Below are 26985 nucleotides of genomic sequence, written 5' to 3' on the forward strand. Positions count from 1 at the left end.
CCGCATAAGTGCCGCGGAGATACCATCGATCGGTTTTAATGTACGTCGTGATGACGTAATGCGGTTAATGAGAGCAAAAGCCCTCGCTATTTTCCCACAATGATAAGCAGCACACGACGCTAAGATTTCGCTGAGTCGCGAACATGCTTTAAGGGTCCGCCTATTCATGTCGTGTCATAAACGTGTGATATACATATATCTAAATTTCACACGTAATTATTTTTCGACATAATTGTCAGCTCTTTCTTTGTAAAAAGGAATGCAAAACTATAAGAAAGATTATTGATAAAGCAACGATAAACTTTACATTAAACATTTTTACAAACATTTTTTTTCCTCCTTTGATAAAGAAAAAAGAATATTATTATTCAGTTATCATAAAACCGCAGTGTTCATCATGTGAACACCAAAGAATTGCTGGAATTTTATTTTTGCTTGTGCTAACAAAGGCCACCGTTCTGTCGACCGAAGCCTATGCATAACAAAATCTAATCTATAATATAAAATTGCCGAGTTAATTGATTCGCCACTATTTTTTCAAGCAGTGTCAAATTTATATTGAAAACGTGGTAGAATCCAACGTGGCGTCTCGCCTTTGATAACGGTGCCGGTATCTCTTTCCGAAATCATTAAGAACCGGTAAAGATGAGCGTCACACTGCGATGCCCTCCCGTGCCAAGAAAAACGCGAAAAAAAAACCGGGGTAACGGTCTTGCGCGCGATAATTTGTCATCCGGCAGTAGCAGCAGCCGGCGGGCGGCGGGCTGACTGTTGCTCTTCGTTGTCGCCGATTTCCGATTGCTTTTTTAAAGCGCCGGTCGCCGAGGACATTAATTACCCGACCAGTGTAAATCACGTTATCTACCGCCCACGCCCGCGAGGGCCGCGAGGAGACGGCGGAACGGAAGGGGAGAACGACGGAGGAAGAGGAGGAAGAGGAGGTGGTGGAGGAGGATGAGGAGGATGAGGTGGACGAGGAAACGGCGGAGAGGTTCGGGGAGGTGTTCGAATACGGCGGGGGTCGTGTTGCACGATGTGATGGTGTTGCATCGCTGCCAGCCCGAGCAAAACGCCCGTCGACTACTCTCCACGGCCGCAGCAATATCCTGCTCGCCGTCCCCGAAATTTATCGGCGACTCGCCCGAAACTTTCGTCTCGCCCGGTGGCTGCGTTTAACGGCGCGACGCGGTCGCCCGCATTCACCTAGGCGGAGATCGATCGATCTCCCGCCTCCTGGATCGGGATTCGCGCGCGAATCCCGATCGGGGACGCTGGGTCGCGCCGCGCCGCTCGGTTTTTCGTTCCCGTAACACGTTTTTCGCTGCTAATTAATTCATCTCGCGCCAACAAGGTCACTGAAATAACCGACTGAGATAACGTTATATTATTCAATACAGTCGCACTATACGTGGTCCACCGTAGTCAAGCGATGTCCGTTAATTTGTAAAAAATGATACCCGCGATATTCTTTCAGTTGACAATTTAGTTGCGATTAAAAATTGATATTTAGACATAAAATATTAATACTAATTCGCAGAACGCTGAACTGATGAAATCGTTATATGTCAGTTTTACTAATTAATTCTTTAATTTATACTGTTTTTCTCTTAATCAAAAACAGAGAATAAAAAATTCCGTCATTAGCGAAATCAATCCTAAATAATCAGGTTTTCGTAGGTTTCAATATTTTCTTAAATGAACCGGTCTCTCTTATTACATATAACATAGATTAAATAAAAACTGTAAATCTAAGATAAATATACATAACATATATGTTAACACATCACATACATATGTTCTGATTTATAATATCTAGAAATTATTTACAAGACGAATTACTCTGTGGATCGGACACATGGGATACATTTTACTCTCATCGTCACGACTCCTAAAAATTTCTTGACTTTTTCTATCTTTCTCAGATATCGCGACAATCATCCCACGATAGGACTCTATTCAAACGTACGTCACCCTGTTTTCTTGCACGGTCACTCAGTATAAGGGAAATCTTTAGTCACGTCTGTCTCAAGGGATCGTCTCAAAATTTTGACGGGACTCGTAGGGTTCGAGACAAGATGGTGGGTCGATGATGGCGGCGGGTAGTTGCGAAAATGTAGAATGACGAGGGAGGAGCGGTTACAGGGTTAGCCGGGAGCGTATCCATGACGACCGACCGCCCCACGTACCCTCCGAGATCCCGGATGCTCCCCTCGGCATCCCAGCATCCCACCCTTTCCACCCTCTCCTCTTCCCGCCAGCTCCCTTCTCACTCACCCACCGCCGCCCCGCGGTTCTCTCCCTGCGTTTCGCCATCCCGGGCAACCCTCTACGGCCACCGGGCTTTCTCTATCTTCCCCTATCTGCGGCCCGCTCCGGGGGATGCACGGCTACTTAGATTTTAAGTCGGGCCATTTCGTGCCGCGTACCTATACCTAACCCGGCTATAATTCTCGCTAGATACAGACGTGGCCGACAAAGGAGCTGAATTCTCCGCGAAATTTCGGCCCTCGTTCTCGCTCTCGCTCTCGCGCGCGACGGAATTTCGATGCGAAGCGCGAGGCACAAATTTCGCGCGGTACAAAAGCTTCTCGGGAATTAAAACCGTCGACTTCGCTGAAACTCACGGTACGCCGTATTTTAGCTGCACGATAATTCTCCAGTAATGGAATGTCGAGTTGGAGACGGCGAAACTTGATTATTAAACGTAATGTACGGTAATTGAACCTAGCACAGAACAATTCTTGAGAAATGAGATGTTGAGTTGGACAGGACGAAAGTAATACATTATCAACATTACTATATTGTACAATAAGTTTTGAATAATTATTGGGTTGGAAAGGACGGAATAGATTTGGAAAAGTATTGGCGAATGTTGATTGTTGGTCGTGAACACTTTTCCAAATTCATCTGTCTAATATTAATAGATAGAAGAGAAGACAAAGAGAGAACTTATAGTTGATGGCTAACATTAACACTTGATCACTATCTGATATCTATATGATGTAAAAATCATTATATTTTATATTAATGACAAAATTGTTTCAATCAGAATCTTATTTTGTCTTTATTACTTATTGTACCCTAAAAAATTAGAACAGTTAGTTGGAAATTGATTCTTGAGCGTGCGTTATTTCAGAAAAATATCTACATTCAAAGCGATCTCACAGTAATAGTCGAACGTTAAATACAAATATTTTTGCGTTTATTTTCTTTAACTTGTCATGTAATCTGCACCAGCACCAACAAAGTTGAGGGGCAGCGGAAGTGTCGGTCATTGTGTCAGCGTGTCTCAGGGTAATGCATGTATTTAATGTTTGCCGGTCAAGCACCATCCCTCGGGTAGCTTGTTTGAACACGTAATTGATGTTTGACAAGACGAGGTGACACGCGTGCCGACATCGTGTTTGTCAGTTCACACGCGTTAACCTTTTTAACATGAGCAATAAACGACGCACTTTATAGATGCACATCTATTGCATCTATTCTATTAAATCGAGCACATAACGAATTCAACGCACACGGTCATAATCTTATAGATTCAAGTGCAACAGAGTCCAATTTCTATGACCTTTCTTTATCTGAAATGTATATTCAATCAGATATTTTTAAATTAATCGTTAAACTCAAATATAAAATAGAAAAGTTAGAAATGCTTAGTGATCGCAATTTTATACATGCATATTAAATGTATTTCATAAAACATAAATATACCATAAAAATGATAATTTTTAATCGTGATGTTATCAGCTTTATAATAATTTCCTTTATAATAGTTATTGCCTTTATAAAAAAAAGAAAAAATTGCTTTAATTGTCAGCCGATTCTGTGTCCGGTAATTATATTTGAAGTATACGATCATTCTATGATACCGTTAAAACTCAAAGCGCCGGTCTCAACCACGACACTTTAACACCCTTTGACGGAAGAGTTTCTAAACGGTGATATTTCGTATCGTATGGGTGTAACGTTGCCTCTCATCTATCTAATTGCACGGAATATATTGAGAGAGACTGTTCTAAATGGTGCTACATGAAAGAGAGCTCCGCTCCACCTACCCCTTGCTATAGAAATTGACTCGTCTATAGACGACGAAATTGATTTCCACTGTTCTCACCTATATTAAGCACTGGCATTTAAATGTAAAGTTTAAATGTGAAATAATAAAATGATACATAGATTAAATTGTCAATTTTATAAAAGTCGTGAAATAGGAAAATATAGATTATTGTGTTGGAATTTATATAATAACTCTTACATTATCAAAAATTTTCTGTCAGGAAATGCAGTGGAAATTAAATCATTTGTGAATTTCTTTATATATTTTCTAAATTAACTTTTATACATATTTTGTTATAATTAAAATTTTTAAATTAATCTTTTAACAGCAAATATTTCTTATTTATATACCGTATAAAAAAAGGTATATTCATAAAATAAATATAAGTTATGAAAAAGTGTGTGTGTGTGTGTGTATGAGGAATATTATAAGAAAATTTCCTATTTTCTTTAATATTCCATGCATCCTGTTTCTAATATCGCTAAATGTATTTAACAATATATTAATCTGTTGGAAATTTTTGTTACAAAAAGATCGATTCTAAATGTCTCGAACAGTATAACGATATACGAACATAAAAAATGTAAATTTTGTGAGACCAATTTAGGATCATTCTATGTAGTCGTGTCTTAGCATCGAAGAAGGGAGGATCACGGTGACCGAGACGCGTTGATAATTGCCGGTATCGGTTAACCCAGGGGGTGGTTATGGGTCTCGAACACCCCATGCTACGATCCGGTGGCCCCCCTCGATTCTCTCTGAGCGTGATCCCTTTTGCCCTTTATCCATGAACCTCTGCAAGCCCCTTCGCTTCCGCTACCAGTGGCACCGGTAACTGCGACTAGTCTAACCCTCGTTCCCAGCGTTCGGGGGTGACTAAGGGTCAGAGAATCGTAACTGTCTCTCTTTTAAAAAATGGAAGGAATACATTAAGAACCCTCAGACGCAAAACGAGGCTCGACTTCCGTCCTCGTGCAGGATTTTTCCTTGGACTGGGCGCAAACTCTTATTCTCGAGGTAATTAGGCATACTAATGATACGCGGACTTTTACGTATAAAAGCGGTTACACACGCGCGAATAATTAGTTCAAGAATATTAATAACTAAATTAAATAACTCGATTTTCTTGATATACACATAATAATTTTTAAATAATTTTTTAAAATATAATCAACTCTTATTATATATATATGTTCTACCAATTTATAGAAAATTATTTTATTTAAAAAACTACTTATTTAATCTATTAATTTTCAATCAGTCGATATTACTATACAATAAATAGTATTCTCGCGAGTTTATCCCTCTGTCACCCTGTCTTTTTTCTTCCTTCTTCTCTTCGACCTCCTCTTTCTCTCTTTCCTTCTCTCATTTCGTGTCGTTCAGGTCGATCGCGCACGACCGATTTTGGTATCCCCGCGGGGTTCCGTCTTTCTATTCGCGCAGTTCTCCTACGGGTCGTTGCAGGCCCCGTGACTAATCATGATAGTTCCGCTCGGGAACGGCGGGGACACACGACTCTCGGTTCCGGTTCCGGCGCGTGCTGTCACCCCCTCCGGGACCCTCTCTGTTCCAGCGTCGACCGCCTGGCCGCTACCCCCTGGCGCTGTTGGCAAGCCGCCCTCCCGCGCAATTATTGCGCTTCGCAACAAAGAACGTGGCGCGCGGCTTCGAAGGGCCAGGTTGCTCCTACCGCTGCCTTATCTTCGTGACCGAACCCTTCGTTCGGTTTTCTCGCTACGCGAGTTCCTTTTCCCTTTTCTTCCTCAAAACATCAAACGGTCGTATTTGATGATTACGTTCCTACAGTGCGTAATATGATTGAAACTTGAATTAAATAGCTGGTGGATAACGTACAACAAAGAACTCTCTGTGCAAAAAAATAAACTTTCACTTTCTTGATAATTTAATATTGATCAATCGATAACATTATTATTTTTAAGAATATGCAAATTCACTCTTGATAAATAAAAAAGAACTCTTTATCGTAGTGGACGATATACGTAAATCCGCATCTAAATCCGTCCCAACGTTTGCATGCATCTTTTACTGTCCCATCATCGCATCCTAAATCGTGTCAACGCGGATTAAATTATCTAGTATTACAACCGCGAACCGCGTTCCCCGACTGCAGCATTGTAATTTACGCTGAAACTGCAATTTACGGTAAACGAAGAGGCGGCTGTTCGCCGAATTTCTTCCGGGAATTCTCAGATTTTCGGATTTCCGCTTTGAAGGCCCTACGGCTTTACGCCGTGTCCTCGACTTACCCCGATCCACGCGCGCGTTTCCAGCATGTATTACCCGTAACACGTCAAGGAGCAGCGAGGTCGCTCGTCGGCCCCACGAACGAATCATTATTCATTCTCGCGCGACCTATGGCCCACCCACCCGACGTCGTGAAATAACCTCGTTAAGCCACTAACTGCCGCGGCTGGTCTGGCTGGTGAGAGCGTGCTAGTAGAAACATTACTAGCGAGAGGGGAAGAACAGCGGGAGGGAACCCGAAGAAGGAGAGGAGGAAGAACATGGGAGAACGACCGGTGAAAGAGCGAGACAACGACGGCTATGTAAGTGCGAATATTACCGGGGAATGGAGGAAAGCAGGGAGGAGAAAGAAGAAGACAAGAAAGGAAGAGAGAAAAAAAGAGCGAGCGAGAAAGTTTTACCCCCCCCCCCCGCATGACTCGGCGGAAATTCGCGCGAGAGCGGTCCGCCCTTGCGACGCGGTTTATTATGCGTTCGCGCAAGAGGGTGCATGTATGTACGTACATACGCCGTCGCACGACTTCGTAAATCCGGCCCTCGACAGATCGTATTACGCGATAAATTTTAATTCTCGCCCGTGATCGCCGCGCTTGCATGCCGTGGCGTTTTCTCGCGCCCCGGTAGTGGCCTTCGTTGATTGCGCGATAAATACGGAGTATCCTGGAGAATTTATGTAACAATGAAACACTCGCCCTTGTTAAAGTTGAAAAAAACTATAGCCTATTTACAGAATTATTCCAGATTGAAAGTCAAAATATTTGAATAATATATAATAATAAAAAATCTTAATATAATAATAAAAAATCTTAATATTCATTTAATTTAAATAGAAATTTATATTAACAAAATTTGAAGTTAAAGCCTTATTAGCAATATGAAAAAACTGAAATAAATTCTTGATCGCAGTAATTAAAGTCCGAACAAATTGCGTTCTATAATCCTCATTCGCAAAAGCGACTTATGTAATTGTGACTCATAAAGCACCGCAATTAATCGTAGCAAAAACAGTTAAACTTAGTCTTATAAATTTTCTTTCGCCCTAAATTGAATTTAGATTAATACGAATATCGGTGTGGATTATAACTCTTGTAGCAAAAATCTCTTATCGTGATAAGATCACGTCGACGAACGATGAGACAAATTATTAACGATGATCGGTTAAGAGGATGACGATGGAAACGCATTGGATACGAGCCTCCCAGCATCTTCGGCAAAGCGGTTTCGAATCAATAGTGAAACGTTGTCTACTAACTACGCGCAAAATTCTCCCAGGTTTCTTCAACCCCTGAACAGATGGCACTGTATTGCGAAATCATCCCTTATTTTAGTTTGCCTAAAATGTGGCAGATGTCTCGCGCATATTGTTCGCATCCCTCTGACTGCAAAAGATATTATTCTATTTGGAGGGTTGCAAGTGTTCACATTTGAATCGCAGATAATGACTTCCCCGATAAGCATATTACGCGTCGTTCCATATCCTGATAATGTAATTTTAGATTGTATAACCGCTAATAAAATACACAATTTCAATTAACGATAAATATAAATGGTGTGTATTATAATTATTAATTAAGTATTTTAATATTGTACCAAACTGAATATATACTTGTAAGGGGCGTGGCACATAAAAAAACTTAAGCAGTAAAACTTAATCAGTAAGCAAATCAGCCAATCACAGTCAAGAACTTAAGATAAAACGTAAGCAGTAGCGAATCCATACCGTTGATTTCCTTACTACTTACGTCTTACTGCTTAAGTTTTTATTATGTGCCAGGGCCTTAAATCTGCAGATCTCTTTGAGTCTTTAACTTTTAAATTTTTTGAAACATGCAAGTTTATAAATTTTCTAATTTTTTAAAAATAAAGTTATACAATTGTTTATATTCTTTGAGTTTTCTACTCCTTAAAATATAAAATAAATGCTTATGTGTCGTTCGATTTAAAAATCGCGAAATTCAGTTACGGTATTCGTAAATTATCTTACTTTTGTCTCTTCTCTAGTTCTTCATTATTAAGTTCACAAATAATATATTTCGTATTACTGTCGAAATTGATATAAACAAATTTTTTCAGTTCAGTAGTTGTATGCAAGAAATCATTACTTATGCGTTTAATCTCTCGTCGGATTTCCTGGGAGCACTCAGGGCTTCCTAGGAACGCGGTAAAAGCTGCAGCGAGATTGGCCCTTTAGCGTCAAAGCATCGGCCAAAGTTACCCCGTCACCTCCATTAGTTAGAAAAGAAACGGGCCCTTTAACCGCGACAAAGGTGAGGGTTGAGATCGTGTCGAGTGTGGTAGTGCGTGATCTGTTGCTCGCACGCTGCTATGCACGTCGACAATATTGACTGCCAGCTAAGGAAAGGCGAAAAAAAGAGGGAGAGGAGGGGGCGCTAAGGGACTCCCTTTTCCAATGCTCACTCCCCAGTCACTCCTTCATTGACGGAACATTAAGCACACACGATAACGCATGATTAACTGGCTAATGACTCTCTCTTTTTCGCTCTCGCTTTTCGTCGCCGACGGGGGACGCGCCCGCCGATTTCTGCGACGTCACCGTCGTCACTTCCGAAATAAAATAGACTCTCGTTTGCCCTACTACAAGCGATTGACATCTCGTCTCGTTAATCGGTCTCGGTTAGTAATTCGTTATATAAATTCTATTCAGGCCGTATTTGCAATATCATAAAATTTGTACTCTACATTTCTACAATCTCATGAAAAGTCTATATATTTTATACATATATTTATTAGCACGGGGCAATTTTGGTGCCGATAAGAACGGAAGGAAAGAAAAGAGAATGCATCCGCCAATTTCTACGACGTCACTGCGTTGTCACTTCCGAAATAAAATAGACCCTCATTTTTCTCGCGATAAGCGGCTGACATTTTGCATCGTTAATCGATGGACTAGCAATTTGTAAGGGACAAATTCTACTTGGTGAAGTGTTCGAGAATTGTCAACGTTTCAAGGAATTAGCTCGTTTATAATTTCATAATCAACATAGGTACTTTATACGAATTGCTGTTATAATGACGGAAAAGACAAATTGAAAATATAGAGTGTCATACAATTCGCTATTTCAATTTTAATAAATTCTTTAATTTTCCCTTAGTAGAAATGAAGAAACGTCATTTACTATAAATTCATAATTTCATGTATAACCAAGTTTCAGATAAAAATTTTTTTAAGATAAAATCCACTTATAAAGATTAATTAAAGAATATTATTTAAAAAAATTTGTTTGGACCTATTAAAGTTTAGTTCGTGAAAAATCCTTCTGTTTGAATCTCTGGAAAATTATTAGCATCCCGATTAAAACTCTACTAAGAAAAGATTTTGTCAAAAATCTATAATTAAAATCAATGTCGTGTTGCAAAGTACCTTATATGTCAAAGAGCATGTTATTAAATCTTTGAAATAATAGAAATCATGAAAAACAGAATAGTATCATATCCAACAATTTGCAAGCTATTGTATTATTTCAAAGATTTAATAACGCATGCCATTTCTTAAATAAACAACTTCAGAAAGTTTCACAAAAATATTATGTCTTAAAACTAAAGCAGCACATTTTATTTTCCAATATTACAATCAATACTTTTGCTTAAGACCGGTAACTCGTTTCCTGTTTAACGTTCAACGTAAACGTTGAACAGGAGTTACGACCGATGTTTTTTCGTTGCCAAAAGTTAGGAGTGTTATGTATGAGTTACGTTGCAGATACGTAAAACTGATTGAAAATCGTGGACCGTGAACTCTGATAAAATCTGAGATATGATAAAGTGAGCTTCACGCTCCATCGTATGCATTAGTTATGAGGCAGCGTCATCGCGTGTTATATGCAGTCATTACAGCTGCGATGATTAATTCCTCGTGAGGGTGCAACTGATTATCATAAATTTTATTGCTAGTACGATATTTTCTTCCTTATGTGATTCGCGAAAGGAGTAACTACGGGGTTTATCGTCGTATATATCGACCAAAACGCTAAAGTTGCAATATTTGTTCAGTTTGTTCTTAACATTTCAAGATTCGTTTTTTGCTATAATTTATATTGTTGTATACAATGTTCTAAATAATATTAGCTTCTCTGGCAATGATGGAGAAAGATATAAACTGCATTTTTCCAGTAATTAAAGCCATAAAAGATGAGAGCAATGCAATGCCCAAAATTATATAATTGTTTTTCAAATCACGTTATACTTGTAAGAAAATAAGTAAACACATATTCGCATAAAATTGTCAAAAATATATTCCGCAGCAACTGTAGAATAGGAAATCTAAAACGAATAAGGCGTGACCATTGGACAATTTTCAATCAGCAATCTTTAACAGAAACTTAGAAAGCCTGAATCTAGCAACAGCTTTCATTCTTAAATAGACGTCTCACTAAAATTTTCGAAATTCAAACATTCTGATTCAATTGCGCTATAATCAGATCCTTAAACACGGAACAAATCTTGGTTTTCAGCGTAACGTTATCGCGCGAGACGGCGTGTCGCGTTTCACGTTTAAATCATTGAAAGGCAAGCGGTTTGGATATGTCGCGATCGCCGTATCGGCCGTGGAAGAAAGCGTGACGAAGCGGATAGAGGGATAGCGAGGCGGACGGCGAGAGGAAGGGGCGGCTATTGCTGCCACGAGTGCGAGGACGACGGGGCGACCGGTGTTTGTGGCGTCCGCTGCTGCCGCCACCGCCGCCCCGGCCGCCGACAAAAAGGCGAGAGAATTTCCTGAAATCCTTTCTGAGGGTCTGATTGCCATCATTATCGTGGAGTGGGTAGGAGTAGCAACGGCACCGTGGGGAGGATAGGGCGCCCCTACGGGGATGGGTTTCGTTCGGGTGGGCAGGAGGATGAGAATAGTTAGGAGTGGAAGTCTCCCTCTCATCCCCCTTCCATCCCCCGGTTTGATAGGGGGATTCGGGTGTAGAGGAGAGGGCGGGATAGCGAGCGAGTGGAGGACAATCAGCGGTATTCAGCACGAGCTGAGAACTGGAAGACCAGGGAAGCCGCGCGCGCGCGCGCACGGGTTGGACGACGACGACGACGACGACGACGACGACGACGGCGCCAACGATGACGACGACCACGACGAGGAGGACGAGGATTCTCCACGTTTCTCTTATGCACGAGATCGATCGACCACCGACACCCCGCGATTCGGCGTAACACCCGCTGTTCCTGGCCACCGGAAGCTGCTGAACTGTGGCAGTCGAACTGTGGCGCGTTCCTCTGTGGGTTCTCTACGGATCGAATTCCACCATCCGTCAGAGTTCCACCAACCACCGACGACACATTGTGAATTCTTTTTTGGTTCTTAAGATTATGATTAATGCTAGATGAAACATCTAGGAATTATGGAATAGAATCTTAAAATAAAAGGGGGGCATCTTAACATTCAAACATCACGCGCGAAAAATAATGTATAATTTATATTTTTGGTATACTGAAATGATACAATTTTAGTAAGAGATTTTTAACCCTTAAATGCCACCCGGGGTCCAGAGGACCCCAGACCCTTTAGAATGAAATGTTTTTAAATGTTCTTGCCAAAAATGGAGCTCATGCTCCCATTGATGATAGTTGAGTGATTGACCTACCCGTTTGTACACTTAGCAATACTCAGTTTACTTAATTTTTTATACTATGTTGAAATTGAAATTTTAACAATATAAGCATTTTATTCTCTTTTCTAAGCCTTGAACAACATTGAAAATAATTTTCATAACTAAATATAAAAAAATCAATGAGTAAGGAGACATTTTTCATGCTGGGGTCTTTTAGACCCCATGTGTCATTTACGAGATTCTTGAGAGGTGTGGCATTTAAGGGTTAACTACTTTTGTAGTATATTATAATGTTGAAGCAGATATTAATTAGTGCGAAAGACTGTATCATACATAAAATGATTGAGTTAAAGATTAAGATTCTATAACACACAAATAACCATAATTGATAAAAAAATGTAATGGAAGTTATTTGTTTCGCGGCATTTAAAATATAGAAATGTAATCACATATACGTGTAAAAAGTCTAATCAACCATGAAGCGCGAATATCTCATGCTGCTTAATAATTTATTACTGCAATCCAGTGAATATATTCTCCTATCTAGTTAACCGGCGGAAGCGTAAGCTACTTTGATATCGCGGGAAAGGAAGGTGTTTAATTCGCGCGATGAGCACTGTGCTAACTTTGTTGCACGTCCCGCTTTATATTAAAACGTACGCGTTCACGCTTTTATTGAATACACGTATTTTACTGCGCCCAAAGGTATAAAGCTTGATAAAGTTGTCAAGCGGCGCTTCACGTAATTGCTGCGTAAGAGGGACATCATCTGTGATCTCCCCCGAGAGCATGTGCGCTGCTCGCGAAACGAAGCGATAATCATCGCAGCTGTTGCCGGGGACGAGACGTCACACACACGGGAAAAGGAACGTCCGCGTATCACGCGGTGCTCACCGCGGCATTCCGAAAGAAAACCATGACCTCGGTTCGCCGATTTCTTCGACCTTCCTGTTTCACCCCCTACCCCCGGGAAGGAATTCCTCTCCCCCGCCGTCCCCCGTCGTCGCTCGTCGGACCTCGCCTTGCCTCACGGATCAAAGCGAGGTAACCGAATAACAATGCCAACGTGAGTAAAACCAGGCTCTCTCTCTCTCTCTCTCTCTCTCTCTCTCTCTCTCTCTCTCTCTCTCTCTCTCTCTTCTCTCTCGCTCTCTCTCTCTCTCTCTCTCTCTCTCTCTCTCTCTCTCTCTCTCTCTCTCTCTCTCTCTCTCTCTCTCTCTCTCTCTCTCTCTCTCTCTCTCTCTCTCTCTCTCTCTCTCTCTCTCTCTCCTCTTTCCCACCCCCTGTTCTCTCTGTCTCTTTCTTTCTATCTCGCTTTCGTACATGCGAGCCACACGCGCACATATCCGCGCGATGTGTGATGTGGCGTGGCGTGGCGTGGTGTGGTGTGGTGTGGTGTGGCGCGGCGCGGCGTGGCGCGATGTGGCCTCGACTCGACTCGATTCGCGTGGCGGCGGCTGATCGATGCGTCGCCATGACGACGCTTCCGCCGCCAGTCATCCAGCTACCTCCGCGCACCCCTCTTTCACGACCTCCTCCTCCTCCTCCTCTACCCCCGCCGACGCGCCCTCCTGCTGCCGCAGCACCGCCGAGTTACCCTCCCGAGTTAGGTGGATGGGCGAGTGGGTGCCCACTCATCGTGCCGTTTGTTACCGGCACCGTGATCGTCAGCCACCATGATCCTCTCCGCGAAGCGGTTCGGTTCCGAGAGGTATCGCGATGAGGTCGTCGACGCTGCGCACGACGTTCTCCGATCCTAATCGACGTCTTCCGGAGACGAACGCCCGGCACGCATTGTCCGAGATCTCCTTTCTTGATGTACGTACATCCTCCAGTCGGAATTCCAGATTTCATTATTGTAACGCATACCTTGCGAATCTTAATCACTCGAGACGACAAATTCAATTCTGAATTTGATCACAATCTATCCCCCAACAAACTCGGCTAACGTGCGCGCAATCAATGACGTTACTCTAGCGATGTTACTTAAATTGAAATCTAGTCGACAATTATTTTTTTCAGATATTTAGAAATAATTTGTCATTATTAAGAGCTGATTAACATGACATTATAATAAGAAATAATTGCATACAGGCACGAGGAGACAGAATTAGGTGCACAGGATTTAAAACAACCTATACAATCAAATGTGATAATTGATATTGAATCGTTAATTAAAATAATGTTTTTTTCAAAATGAAATTTTTCGACATTTATTATCCCCTCCAAAAATTATAAAATAACTATTAATTTTATCGTCGAGAAGTCATTGTATCGGCCCAATTGCCGTTTGATGTATGTAATTTGAATTAGGTTGCACTTGTAAATTGAACAGAAAGATTGCGATAAACTAATTAGTAAACTGTTTAATATAGTGACGCCAATCGCAATCACGTGTCACATCGATCGATTTGACTCATGTGTGCCTAGGTTATTCTCACAAACAGGGGATGAATTAATTACCAGCCGGTGGTGGACGATCTCCGAACAGAGATAGGCATTTTTTAATTTTAATCCTGAGCGACCCCGGGTGGTCCAGCGGCTGGCAGCGTTATCAGCGCCGCATTCGTCATCCCGCGGCAGGAAAATACGCTCGCGTTGGGTGCGTTAGGTGCGCGCGAGCACGCCGCGGGCGCACGATGTAAATAATCGTTTATTGATTAACTGTTTGACTGCGCAAGTCGAGTTAACTATGGCTAATCTCTGATTTGTAACGCCTTCCCACCCTCGCGCGCCGAGGGTGGTTACATTGGTGCGACGCGGCGGGGCAGGGGGGAAGAGCGACGGTGGGATAGAGACGCGGGTTGCAGGAGGATGCGGGGGGGTAAGTCCCCCTCGGCACGTAGTTTTCGCCTCTGCAACCCTCCTAGCGCTAACACGGAATTAATATCTCGCGAGTTAGCGCCCCCCCCCCCGTCCCCTTTTCATCCCCCTCGACGGCCCCAAAACGGAAATGAGCGCGCGGATGCCTCCGCTCTCTCGGTTCTCCGCTTCGCTCGTCTTTTCCCTCGCACACCGTCCCACACCGTTTCTCTCGCTCTCCTCCACTTGCGGTCCCATTCCTGCTTCTGTCTCCTCTTCGTGTCTCTTCCGCCCCACCTTCGCTTCTGGCATTCTCACCGACGCAACACGTCAGAACTTCCAGAGCCGGTTTACCCGACAGATACTTATAGACACTATGCTTAGGAAGAAAACACACGACCCCCAAAAGATACTTGGCGAAGTCGAAGTTAAGCAATGTTTAATTAAATGTCTGCAAGATGTAACGCTATGCCAACTAAAACTGCAACCTAACTCAACTGTTATCTTATTATATTTGTATATATAATAAATTTTGTACATCTCACAAACTTCCCAGAAAAATAGTCAATTCATTAAAATCATAAAGTTTCCAATTATAAAATCATATTAATTTCATATTATTGCAACGCGATATGTAAGTTCAATGAAAAATTCGTTGTTATTTGATGAAGTGTACGTATTTAAAGAATTATATTAAAAAACGACATTGCTTTTAAACTTTTATGTAAAAAAAATCATATTTACAGAGGCATAACGAGAGATAAAAATAAAATATAAAATATATAAATAGTATTTTAATTTGGTTTTAAACGTTATATTTGTAAAAGATAAACCTCTAAAAACGAAGATACTCATTGCTTGCAAATATCTTTAAACGGCTAGCCCTGCTAACTTCGTAAAACCTAATTTATCTCTTTCTCTGTTCAACGCCGAAATGAGGAAGGCGATAATTATTTTTTAAGCCGAATCCGGTGGCGCTTTTCCATTCCATCCTGTCGCTTTCTCCCGCTTTTAAACGCGGCATATGGCGGAGCTACGGTTAAAGTAAAACCGTTCGCGGAAACTGAACGAGACACACCATTGATCAGAAACGTACCGCAATGTTGAAACGCGTTTCTCTTCAATTAATAAACCAGATACTTTCTTATTCTATAGTAATTCTAAATTAAATGGTGGTTAATATTTCTAGACTAATTAAAAATATCTACATCTTTGTTTCTCAAAAAACAAATGAAAAACTATATTTCTCTGTTAATCTCTTAAGCGGTTTTCGCTAGAATGTTAATTTGAGACTGAAATACAGAGATATCTTCTAATATTGATGATTGAAAAGTTGCAGCAAATAATGATATCATGACATTTTCTTTAAAAAGTTAATAAAAAGATTTGTCATTAAAATTACAGACTACGAGTCACTGATATAAAGTAAGAAGTTTCTCTACATTGTCGTAAGTATCTTAAAAAAATCGATTTCTTCATTACAGAGCTTAAAAAAAATGCGAGATTATAATAAATCCGGCAGAAGATTATCGGATATTTTAAATAAATAAGAAGATTACCTTTGCCTTTCTTTCATTGAATTGATCTTTAACGATCGTAATTATTTGAATTGTTAAATCCGCGTAGATTCACAATGGAACAAACAGAAACAGACATCCGGTAGGCACGAACAAAAGTATAGCAGTTTGGTTAACCCGGAACGTGCTACGCCGGTCAGAGATATGCAAATTCGCAAATAATTAGGCTGAAGATATGAAGCGTGCATTAACTGTTCGGAGATCGGGGATGGATGCGCATTTGGACCTTTGTTTGAGCTCGCGATTGCATTCTTGCGTAACGTAATTGATGGCCTTCGCTTCTGTACGCACCCTACGCACCCTTATACCGCTACTATACGCAAGTCTTCCCGAATCCGCAGTCGAAATCATCAGAACATAAAGACTGCATAAAAAAAATTTGAATATTTTGCTAATTAATACTTCATATTGTAAAAAATATTTGTTAATTAATACTTTAGATGTATGAAACATTCTTTTGAGATGGAAAAGCTATCAAATGTTCAAAATGTTTTGTGCTTTTCTAATATTTAACGATTCTTTACTGCCTGAAAATATTAGATTTAGAAATGCTTGAATATAAAAGTAGTTTTTTACTTCTTCCAAGAGATACAAATACGTTCTTTATCAAAATTGGATTTTCTATTATATTCACCGATTATTATTCAAATTAGTTGTCATCGTCCTTCGCTTGAATACGGCGAATAGTAAATGTGATTATCCATTGAAGGCAGACTTCGTGTTAACGTATGGCTTTGTATCACTGCCGCATGCAGGCCAGTAAACATGCCACAGGAACGCGTTTGCCAGTGGACTTTAAAATGCTACGCAAAGAATCTCCCTAAAGAATCACTCAGGCCACTTGTCGAAAGCCGTACCGAGATATCAGCCAGAAGATCCGTCCATATACATTGCGATTATTTAGTTTACTATTTACGATGCCTTCCTTCAGCACACAAATACCTTATGGTCTTTTTTAAGAATAAAATTATTGGTGAATTGACAACCCCAAACCAAACTGTTGTATTTTTGTTCATGTCTACTGAATGTCAATTTTTGTTTGAAAAAAATCAACTTCAAATAAAAAAAATATATCTTGGTCTTTCTAAAGTTTCATGTATATTATCAGCTTCATTAATATTGTTACGTGATTTCTAAAAAAGAAATATATGTTCCTTATTATACTATCTATCACATACATATAACAAAAAATCTAGCGTGAAAATAAAGCAAAATGATAAAAACGGATGCAACGCATTATGCGTTCGTCGACGCATCGTCAGAGAAGAATTTAACTATGTAGAATTATAAACAATATTGAAGTAACGTAGGGTTATACGCAGACATCTTTGTATCGTAATGGATATAAAATTACGTTACCCTATATATGTTGCCCTTTAAAACGCAAATATAACGCGGACATCGATATTCTCCAAATCGATCTTGTGTACATTTCTTCCTCACACGACATTACAACCTTGTATCAAGGATCGGATTTCGTTTCCCGCGGGATGTCGTCTACGAGCGGATTCGTTCCAACCGTGGAGCTATCAGTAAACGCGGCGAGAATTATCGGTACACCGAAACGACACCGATGTCGGGTGTAACACGCGTGTATCAACGAGAGACACGCTATCCTACTATCTGCACCGTCGGGCGGTTTGAGCATATTGTACAAATTGAATGCGAGGAATTATCTGGCGAGCGACGGGGAGAGGAGATATGTATCATCGCGCACTTAAGCGGCCCCCAAACGTAACAAAGTGACACGGTTCTTATCGTGTTATGGACCGAGAAAAGGGCGAAGAAGAGAAAAGACGGGCGAGGGGAGGGGAAGAGGGCAAGGGCCGCTGTACGCTGCGAGAGTGTGCTAGCACTAGAAACGAAGGGAGGGCGGAAAAGAGAGAAGGGTGGAGTGCTGCGGCGGGGTGTGTGTGTGTGTAACTGGCTCCCTCGTTCCATGCCCTACCTCGCGGCTATGCGTCTCGCGGTACAATAGCTGGCGGCCCGTCATGTTTCATGCCGCGCACAATGATACTACGCGCACCAACACCATCCGCGTACCGCCGCGTCCCGCAGTGCCGCGAGCGCGCGAGCCGTAATACCGCTTCGGCACTCCGTTACATCTCGAGATAATGCACGGAGGGGGTTGAAGCAGGCACGCGGCCGGCCTGCCGGCTTCCTCCGGCATCCAAGTGCCTCCTCAAGACCGATCGACGATAGCACTCGTCCGGGCTCGACCGGCTCTACTGCTCTTCTAATTGAGCTAATCGCCGTAGCGAGCCTGCCAGGATATTCCCTCCGTTATCGAGACACGCGGATTCTATTAGGCCCTGTCCGTTCCGGGATGCAATTCCACGCTCTTTTTTATCCGCTTTTCTCGAATATTTATTTGAAAAATTTCGTTTTAGCAACAAGCGTGTTGTAACTAATGTAGACTAGTTTATTTTTAATTATTTCAAAGCTATGTAATAGCCATATATTTTAGTCTCAATTTTGTTTGACAGATGTAACAAATCTTTTGAGATTAATCTAATGCAGCTACTTTCCTTTGTCAAGAGTATAATTGACCGTCAACTTTTTTTCACGGTTGTTAATTTGCACTATTAATTCTCCGAGAAGACCGACTTTCGATATACTCATGATACTTTCACCCTAAATAATTCGCAACTTTCCACTCGATTATCGGTGCGACGTGCTTCACGAGGAGAATACGCTCGGGAACAACGTCGAACACGGCGAATAGGGGGTGGCCCACCGGGGATGGCCGATGCAGAAAAACGACGATGGATCCCACCCGCGGGGTGCATTTCAACCCCCGGCGTGCCGCGCGCTCGCGGGCACTCGAGAGTGATCGCGCGTTAAATGCGCCGCCGGGCGTACGCGGTCGCGTGTCGTGCGCGTGCCCTTTTATCGGGGGAAGGGGGGGAAGGGGTGCCTACTCTCGAAACGACGTACGCGACGGACACCTACGAAAGAGAGACGGGGCACGCGGCCCCGCGTGCGTATATGCGTGTGCGTGCGAGCTGCGGAACGAACGTACGCGTCATAGTCGCTACCTCCTGGGCCTTCTACGCCCGCACGACGGGGATATCACCGTGGCGTGAATCACGGTTATAAACAGCAAATGACTCCTGTCGATGTGCCCGCACACGCAGCCGTTAGCCACTTTCAGTCTTCGACGATCATCACCGTCGCTCTACTCATCAATCGCGCTCGACGTTTTTTTTTTCCGCGAACCGAATCTTGTAGATACGCGAAATGCTTCAATTTCATAGGTGACTTCATTGTCGGAATTAAAATGATCGATGCGCTACTTGTTTCGTGTTCATTTAGCACTCATTTATTGCTACTTCAATTGGAGATGATATAATGATAAATATTAAAATATTAATTTAATTATTTTAGCGACCGCATTAATGCAATCAGTTTCCATTGTTTTGAACTTATCGCATGTTATATAAATGGCCTTGTTCTTGCGTTCAATCATCACCGTAGAATTTTGATTTATCGGATATCAAAGAATTTTATTTAGATATCACCCGGATTGAATTGGCTGTGACAATCATTATAAAATAGTGAAAATTGTGTGTTCATATATAATAAAATTGCATAAAAAGAGATACGTGTATGTACATATATCCAGGTACATTTCAAATATATATTTATAAAAATTTCATAATTAAAATATAACAACAGTACAAAATATAAGCTAAACATCAAAGTGTCAGTTTCACATACTTGAACCGAATTATGAATGCAAGTATACCCATAGAATGCGATATTTTCTAATAATAATAAATAAAAATTCCCAACACGGTATGCACAAGATTATAGATAGATTTATGAATTTTATAGTGTATAATCGCGTTTTTATTCTTATACCATTGGAAATCAGTGCAATTATGATAAATATTGCAATTACTACGCATGCAATATAAGAATATAATAATCTGTTCTTTTTGCTGCTTATAATATTTGCAAAATTGTGGAGTTGATATATTTTGTGTATATATAAATATATAAACTCTACATATTTGTACATAAATTTTATTTGTATTTTATTTTAATAGTTATGAGAAAAGATAGCGCATAGAAATTGAGATAATTATTTTATTTTGAGCCGAAAAATAATTAGCCAATTTCCTAGTAACAATATATGATCGTATACAATAATATGGGAAAATGATGTATACATTCTACAATGCTATAAAGTCCAGAAAAAGCGTAATTAAAGCGTAAGAAGAACAGATTATTTGTAAAATGGATTTAAAGTCACTCATCATTTCGCGACGTCCCTCGACGTCCACCGATGCATCTTCTGCTGCACTTAAATCCACGATGGTAATCGGAAGTAATTCAGGAGGGTGTATTCCCGCGTTGTCCCATGTTGATTGCGCACTTCACATAAACACTCGCGACTCGCGACACGAAATTTACAAAATTGCAATTTTAACAAATCACGTAAACGAAATAATTAGCGAAAGTTTGCGATAACTCTTGTAAATTAATTTCTGTTTGAAATAATCGCGAGGACAAATAGATATGAATGAGAGATAGAAAACTACAAGAGAAGAGCTAAATCGCGGAATTTATCAATGCGCTCAGGTAATCGCATATTCAGTTAACTTTCACGAATTTAATTTCATAAAATTTACGATTCTTTCACGCAACATGAACATTATTATTTAAAAAAGTATAAGTTGAGAAGTGAACGAGAAGAATCAAAAACTAAAAATTGCAGAATCTTTCAAGATGAGCAAAATAATAAATAATTACGGTTTTATCACGAATTTACGTGGTTACCTCGTTACATACGAGGTTCAAAGTTTTTTATTAAATAATTTCGATGCTAAAGCTGTGTCCATGCTGAAAATTTAAAGCGTCGAGAGTAGATTAACAATATAAGTCACAATAAAAAATTACACAGAAAAAGAATCATATTTATATTCGTAATAAATCATATCTTATAGGAAATTAATTCTTATTTAAGCCAGAGACATCAAATTATTTATTCAATCCCAATTATGTGACTTGTGAATCGAGTCAACCATTTTATAAAAATTTTCTTTTTACGTTTTTTTAAGTATGTTATATTGACGATTACTTTTACTTTCTAAAAGTACTTCTACTTATAAAAAATTACTTATACTTCTTTCTCTCTTGACGCTTTTTACGTGAAAATTCGAATCTACATGTAAAAATTTATACATGCAATAAATCGCACTGATTTCCGAGACAGCGATTTCGGAAAAAACCATCACCCATACCCTAAATTCTACTCACTCATACGCCGATTCAGGACCAGCCATATCTCGCACTTGGATCTGTAACAAATACAAGATTCCGAATTAAAATAGAGAATATATTACTTTTATGAAATATGTCAATTATTAAGATTAATTACTTTAACAAAGAAATATGCATGTTATATAAATTCTACATATAAAGAATCTTGAATATACATATAGAATATTTAACGTTTTTTAAAGTTATATAATTATTTAATAATTCCGAAGAGAGAGGACATGTATCAAAATAATTAAATTTTAACCGTGAAATGTTGAAATAAACACGAAACTTACTTTTGGGCTGGTCCTGCTCGGCCTGAACCGCATCCTGCGGTGCTGCATCTGCATCCGTCCAGTTTCGCGAAAGTTACGCTTCACTATTCCTCTCTTCGTTTTAACGCTCGTTACCTGCGCACACGAAATAGTTATAATTTAACAACAGATATCTCTAAATAATTATTTTACAATTCAAAGAATTTCATTTTATTTAGAAATATATTTGCATTTATGTACTTCTTAATTTTGATTTATTGATAATATTTTAGCAAACCAATATTGACTTAATTAATACTACCGCTTTTATTTTAATTTATTATTATTTTTTAAATATCAATTACTGTACTCAATTCAGCAAAATGTATTAAAAAATATTAATATTCTATAATTATTAATATTATCGACAATGATATCTGTAAAAAAATAGAATTACATTAGGACATATTGTCAATTCAACACTTTGTGTAACGCAATTGCAAATATACCGTTTATTTTGTATAAAATATATTAATAATTATAATTAAATAAAGATGAGAGAGAGTCCGATACATATTATAAAATTTATTTAGATCCGTTAGAAATAAAATTCCAGTATATTATAAAATTTATAAAAAATAGATATTAATTTTTACGAAAAAGCTATCGACAAGGAACTATTATCGTATTAACTTATTAATCTCAATATCAATCACGTCAATTATAACTTTGATATATTAATAATAATTCTTTGCATTATGCCGAATATTACTGTACATACATTACGACGTATTGTTCCAACAAAATACCATAAAGAAATAGAATTGTTATAAATCGCAATATCCTTTTAATTGAAAAACTGTTTTACGTGTGCCAGTACGTGAAATATTGCGATATTCTGTGGCGAATATTACTGCGCGTTTGTTCGTTACGAACGGAGTGTGTGGACCTCGCGCGATTTTAACATTTGACGCGCGCTTGCGACGCGTCTTAGCGGCCGAGAGCGTCCTACCCTCACGCTTCACTGAATCGGAATCCGTAGACGATACGGTCATCAATGCCTTTGTACTCCTTCCCCCTCCCCCCAGCTCTCGCGCAATACAACAGAAAGACCGGAGTAAATGTATAAACGAAAAATATACTTGGTGCGAGACGCTGTCGCGCGTTTCTTGATCAGTTCGTAAGTAATTTATGGATTACAAAATTGTCAGAGAAGAAAAGAGATTTATACTCATCAAATATGATTAAATGCTAATTAATTGTGAAATATATAAACAGATTTATCATGAATAAAATTATACATAAAAATGTAACTGTCTTATACAAAATTAATCGGAATATTAAATGAGTATTTCATCGCGTAACGCATTGCGTTATATATTAAAGGGAGAAAGAGAGATAAATATTAAATATATATAATGATTAAAAAATGATAAATTCTTGTTATATAAAAAATTTTTCATTAAAAGATCAATTATAGTAAATAAATAAAAAAAAATGTTAATAATAATAATCAAGTATATAGTTAAATAGTAGTAAAACAGGTATTTATCGAAATGTACTATTGTTCAAGCAGGATATTTACACTTGTTGTATAATCGACTATAAATAGAGAAACTTGGATTGAAAATACTCTGGATATATAAAGTTGCAAATTAAACTACGTTAATGCCGGACGCGGATAACAGAAAACAGAATGGTTTGCACGCATTTGTATGCGGCGCCATAAAGTTTCTTCGTCATTAGAATAATAATAATGATAAATAGTTAATTAATTAAGACAGTTTCATATTTTCGTGGAATAAAGCAGATTTTATGCAAATGCCGTTGCTACGCCCCAGGCGCAAGAGGTATAATTACAACGAAAATGTAAATTTCTCATTAATAACGAGGTCGCCGTGTAATTCCGAAATGAACAGGGCGCACGTTCCTGTAATTATTATAATTCTGCAATGATATAATCATGCGTTGTTGAATAGCCTCCATCGACAAGCAGCAGCTGCGTCTATCGATTATTCGCGAGGACATAGCACGCCAAAATATAATTCTACAGAATTTCATAGAGAGAAAGAGAGGGAGGGAGAAACAATATTCGTAAAACTGACGGTTTGAATCTCTCGTCGAGACCACCTTTTTATTTTATATTTTATATTTTTCATATTTTCACGTTTTCAAAAAACCCAGGCGATTTATAACGAAATTATTCGAACGAAAAGCTTTATCGGTAAATACAGAGGTTTCAAAAACTTGAAGATATGGAAAGATCTCGATATGTACCTGAGCGGTCAGCTAGAAAGCCAATGCTGCATGGATAGTAAAGAATTTTCCATATCGACCAATAACGGGATTTTTTATCTATTCAGAAACGAATAGGCAGTATCATATCGGGGAAAAAAGTAGCAAACATAAAAAGTAATGTTAGCAATATATCTTCTCTTTTTATCAAGGTATATAATAAAAATGACTATAGGAATTACTTATTTAATTAGAATGGAAAAATCGATATGCATTCGTTGATCAAGAATGGTTTTTAAAGATAAGAATTTTAAAAATCGCATCGATTTTGCATTGAAAATAAAAATAATGAATTAAGAAGAAAGTTGAATTAAGGTACATAAGGGCAAAAGGGCTATCAAACGTCTCATTAAAAAATTTCTCTTTTCTGTTTTGAAAAAAAAAATTAAAAAATTCTGAAACACTAAAAAATGTTTAAATAAAAAGAGAAAACAATAGAAACAATAGCTATTCAAAGTGGTATAAGAGCTTTAGTTCAAAAAATGTTTTAACCAATATCCTAATTGCCATCTCATTTGAAGATTTTCAAGAGTAGGTACTTCTAAACTTCGGAAACACCGCTAATCTATCGGCGCAGAAAGAAACTTCGAAGATAATAATATTAATTTTGACAAATAAGCTCTGTTCGAATTCAAACAAGTTATTGAATTTCATTGAACTTGTCGGATTACGTACAACATTATACATTATTTTTGAAAGAGGAAAAAGTAATACGTAATTCAGTCTTCAATGAATTAATACTCTCGCTAAAGAGACAACTCGGTTAAAAGCACAGATTGAGTAGACTCTGACTTCTGTGTCTCAGTCGTTCCGTCACCGGGACAACTCTCGCCGGTGCGGCGACACGCCGGCGTACGAGTGCGCGGTTCTCGCGAGAGCGCGTGTTACCGCAGAGGGTTTGTTCCCGGAAGGGAACCGGTGGCACGTCGTTACCGGGGCAAACTACGTCGTCGACAAGCGCCGGTCGGTAAGTGCAGGAGGTCCGGTGCACGTCGGCCGCGTGCTCCCGGTCGGCCGTCCACCCCCCGGTCGCCGCGCCTCCGCCTCCCGTCGCCACCGGATGCCGCGATGCGGGGCACCGCCGCGGCGGCTGCGGCCGCTCCCGCCATGCTCGCGGCACGCAGGCGCGCTTCCGCCCTTTCGTACGCGGGGGGTGTCGATCACCCCCGCAGGCCCGGCCCTCGTAACGCGGCGCGGAACCAACCCCTGTGCGACCTCGGCGCCCTTCGGGGGCGGAGACCTCGCCCGCTGGCCCTCGTCGATCGGGCGCGTCCTGTCTGCCCCCGGCGACGTCGTCGTCCGTCTCGCGCGAGCCGGCAGTGTCACTCGGAGCGGGTCGGCAAGATGATCGGCGCCCCTATTGGCGCGCAGTCCACGTACAGTACGCTCGTGCAGACGACGACCATCGGCGAAACGAGAATAACAATACGCGACGCTGTCCACCTCGCCGCCGTTCGAGGGTGAGACGTTAGCTGAGACCACGTTCGTTGCTGATATGACCACGTTTCTCACCACGTCGTCGCGCCTCGTGCCGCAGCAGCTAATCCGCAAGTTGACGACCAGGGTGCCACGATAAGGGCGGCAGCTGAGTCGCGTAAAAAATACCGCCGCAACCGCAGGGGGAAGCAGCTGAAGCCGCGCGTCGCGACGCGGATATACCGCATCGCGCGATGCTGGACCTCAAGAGCAGCGGTACCACCGCGGCGGAGCTACCACGCACCACGGCGTTCACCAATCTATCGATGCTGTTCGCCGGTACGTTCGACGTTCCGCTCTGTGCCCCATTCACCCCGTTTGTGTAGGCGAAATCGCTTTAATAGCGTGCCATATGTTCGGCAGTGAGGTGATAAATCGCGGTCCCACGCTCTCGATAGCTACCACGCTCGGTAACGCACGTGTCCACCTGCCTACAAATTTCGTGCTTGAAATGTGTTCACCGCAATCTACTCGTTTAACCCTATGTCGTACGCGCGAGTGCTTCTAAAAATCTTTTTGTGCTATAATGGGGAATAAGATATCGCGATTTTATTATTTTATATGTCGTAAACACATCTGATCTTTTTATGCAATGCGTGAAATATCGCAAACGTATGAGTATTCATTATGATATTTAATTACACAAAACTTTTAAAAGCAGGTATAAATCAAATAGGGCCGGACACAGGGTTAAAGGTCTCGTCATGTGACTTTTGCGTGTTTCATGATCGATAGAAAATACGTGTGTTTCTAAGCGTATTTATCCGATAAATATGAACCTTATTGGAACAGAATAAAGTGTTTTAAACGAAATCGTTTGCTGTTAAAAAGTAATTGAAAAATTCAATGCATATCCAATGTAAGCTTTTCTGAAGCTTCCATTTCGTATTGTCTCGCAAAAGTATTGTTGAATTCTCTATCATTATCTATCTAAATTAAAATATTTGCATTGAATCTTCCAGAGATAGAACAGTTAATTATCTAATTGCAGTCCGTCAAAGGATTAAGTCGTACGCGATAGATTGCTGATAGTTATGATAGCGTGATGTCATAGAAGTGATTGTTAGTGACCACGTGGCTCGTGAAAGTGACAGAAAGAAATAAACGTTAGCTAATTAGTTAAGCTAATCAAACAGAATATTACTACATCAGAATCTCATAAAGGATTTTAGTATAAAGTTTCTATTACGCAACCTTCGACGCATTAGCAATTCCGAATTCAGTTTTTATTATTTTCCATTTGCTTTACTAAATTTCCATTATTTTTGAATCATGTGTTATGTTACCGTCGAAGAATAAGCTGGAATCCATAAAGTATAAGGAAAACGAAAATATTCGTTTGCCATTGAGTGTTATCGTCATTAAATTTGTTTATTATATCAACGTCATTTGCAATAAATACACTAACATCGGAAAGT

At 40.1% G+C, this 26985-nt stretch overlaps 1 protein-coding gene across 6 annotated transcripts in view; it reads left to right on the forward strand.

The window, feature by feature from the left end:
* The window catches only part of Ets65a (DNA-binding protein D-ETS-3), a 54322-nt gene that overhangs the window by 7051 nt on the left and 20286 nt on the right, over positions 1-26985 (forward strand). The window contains exon 1 of one of the 6 annotated variants that reach the window (XM_071777961.1): positions 25371-25846. The exons of the other annotated variants lie outside the window; for them this stretch is intronic. Coding sequence (XP_071634062.1) covers positions 25762-25846 — 85 coding nt within the window. The 5' untranslated portion in view covers positions 25371-25761. Of the gene's footprint in view, positions 1-25370; positions 25847-26985 lie in introns of those variants that run through there. 6 annotated transcript variants of the gene reach the window in all.

Source organism: Temnothorax longispinosus, chromosome 5, assembly GCF_030848805.1.
Source record: "Temnothorax longispinosus isolate EJ_2023e chromosome 5, Tlon_JGU_v1, whole genome shotgun sequence".
Lineage (NCBI taxonomy): Eukaryota > Metazoa > Arthropoda > Insecta > Hymenoptera > Formicidae > Temnothorax > Temnothorax longispinosus.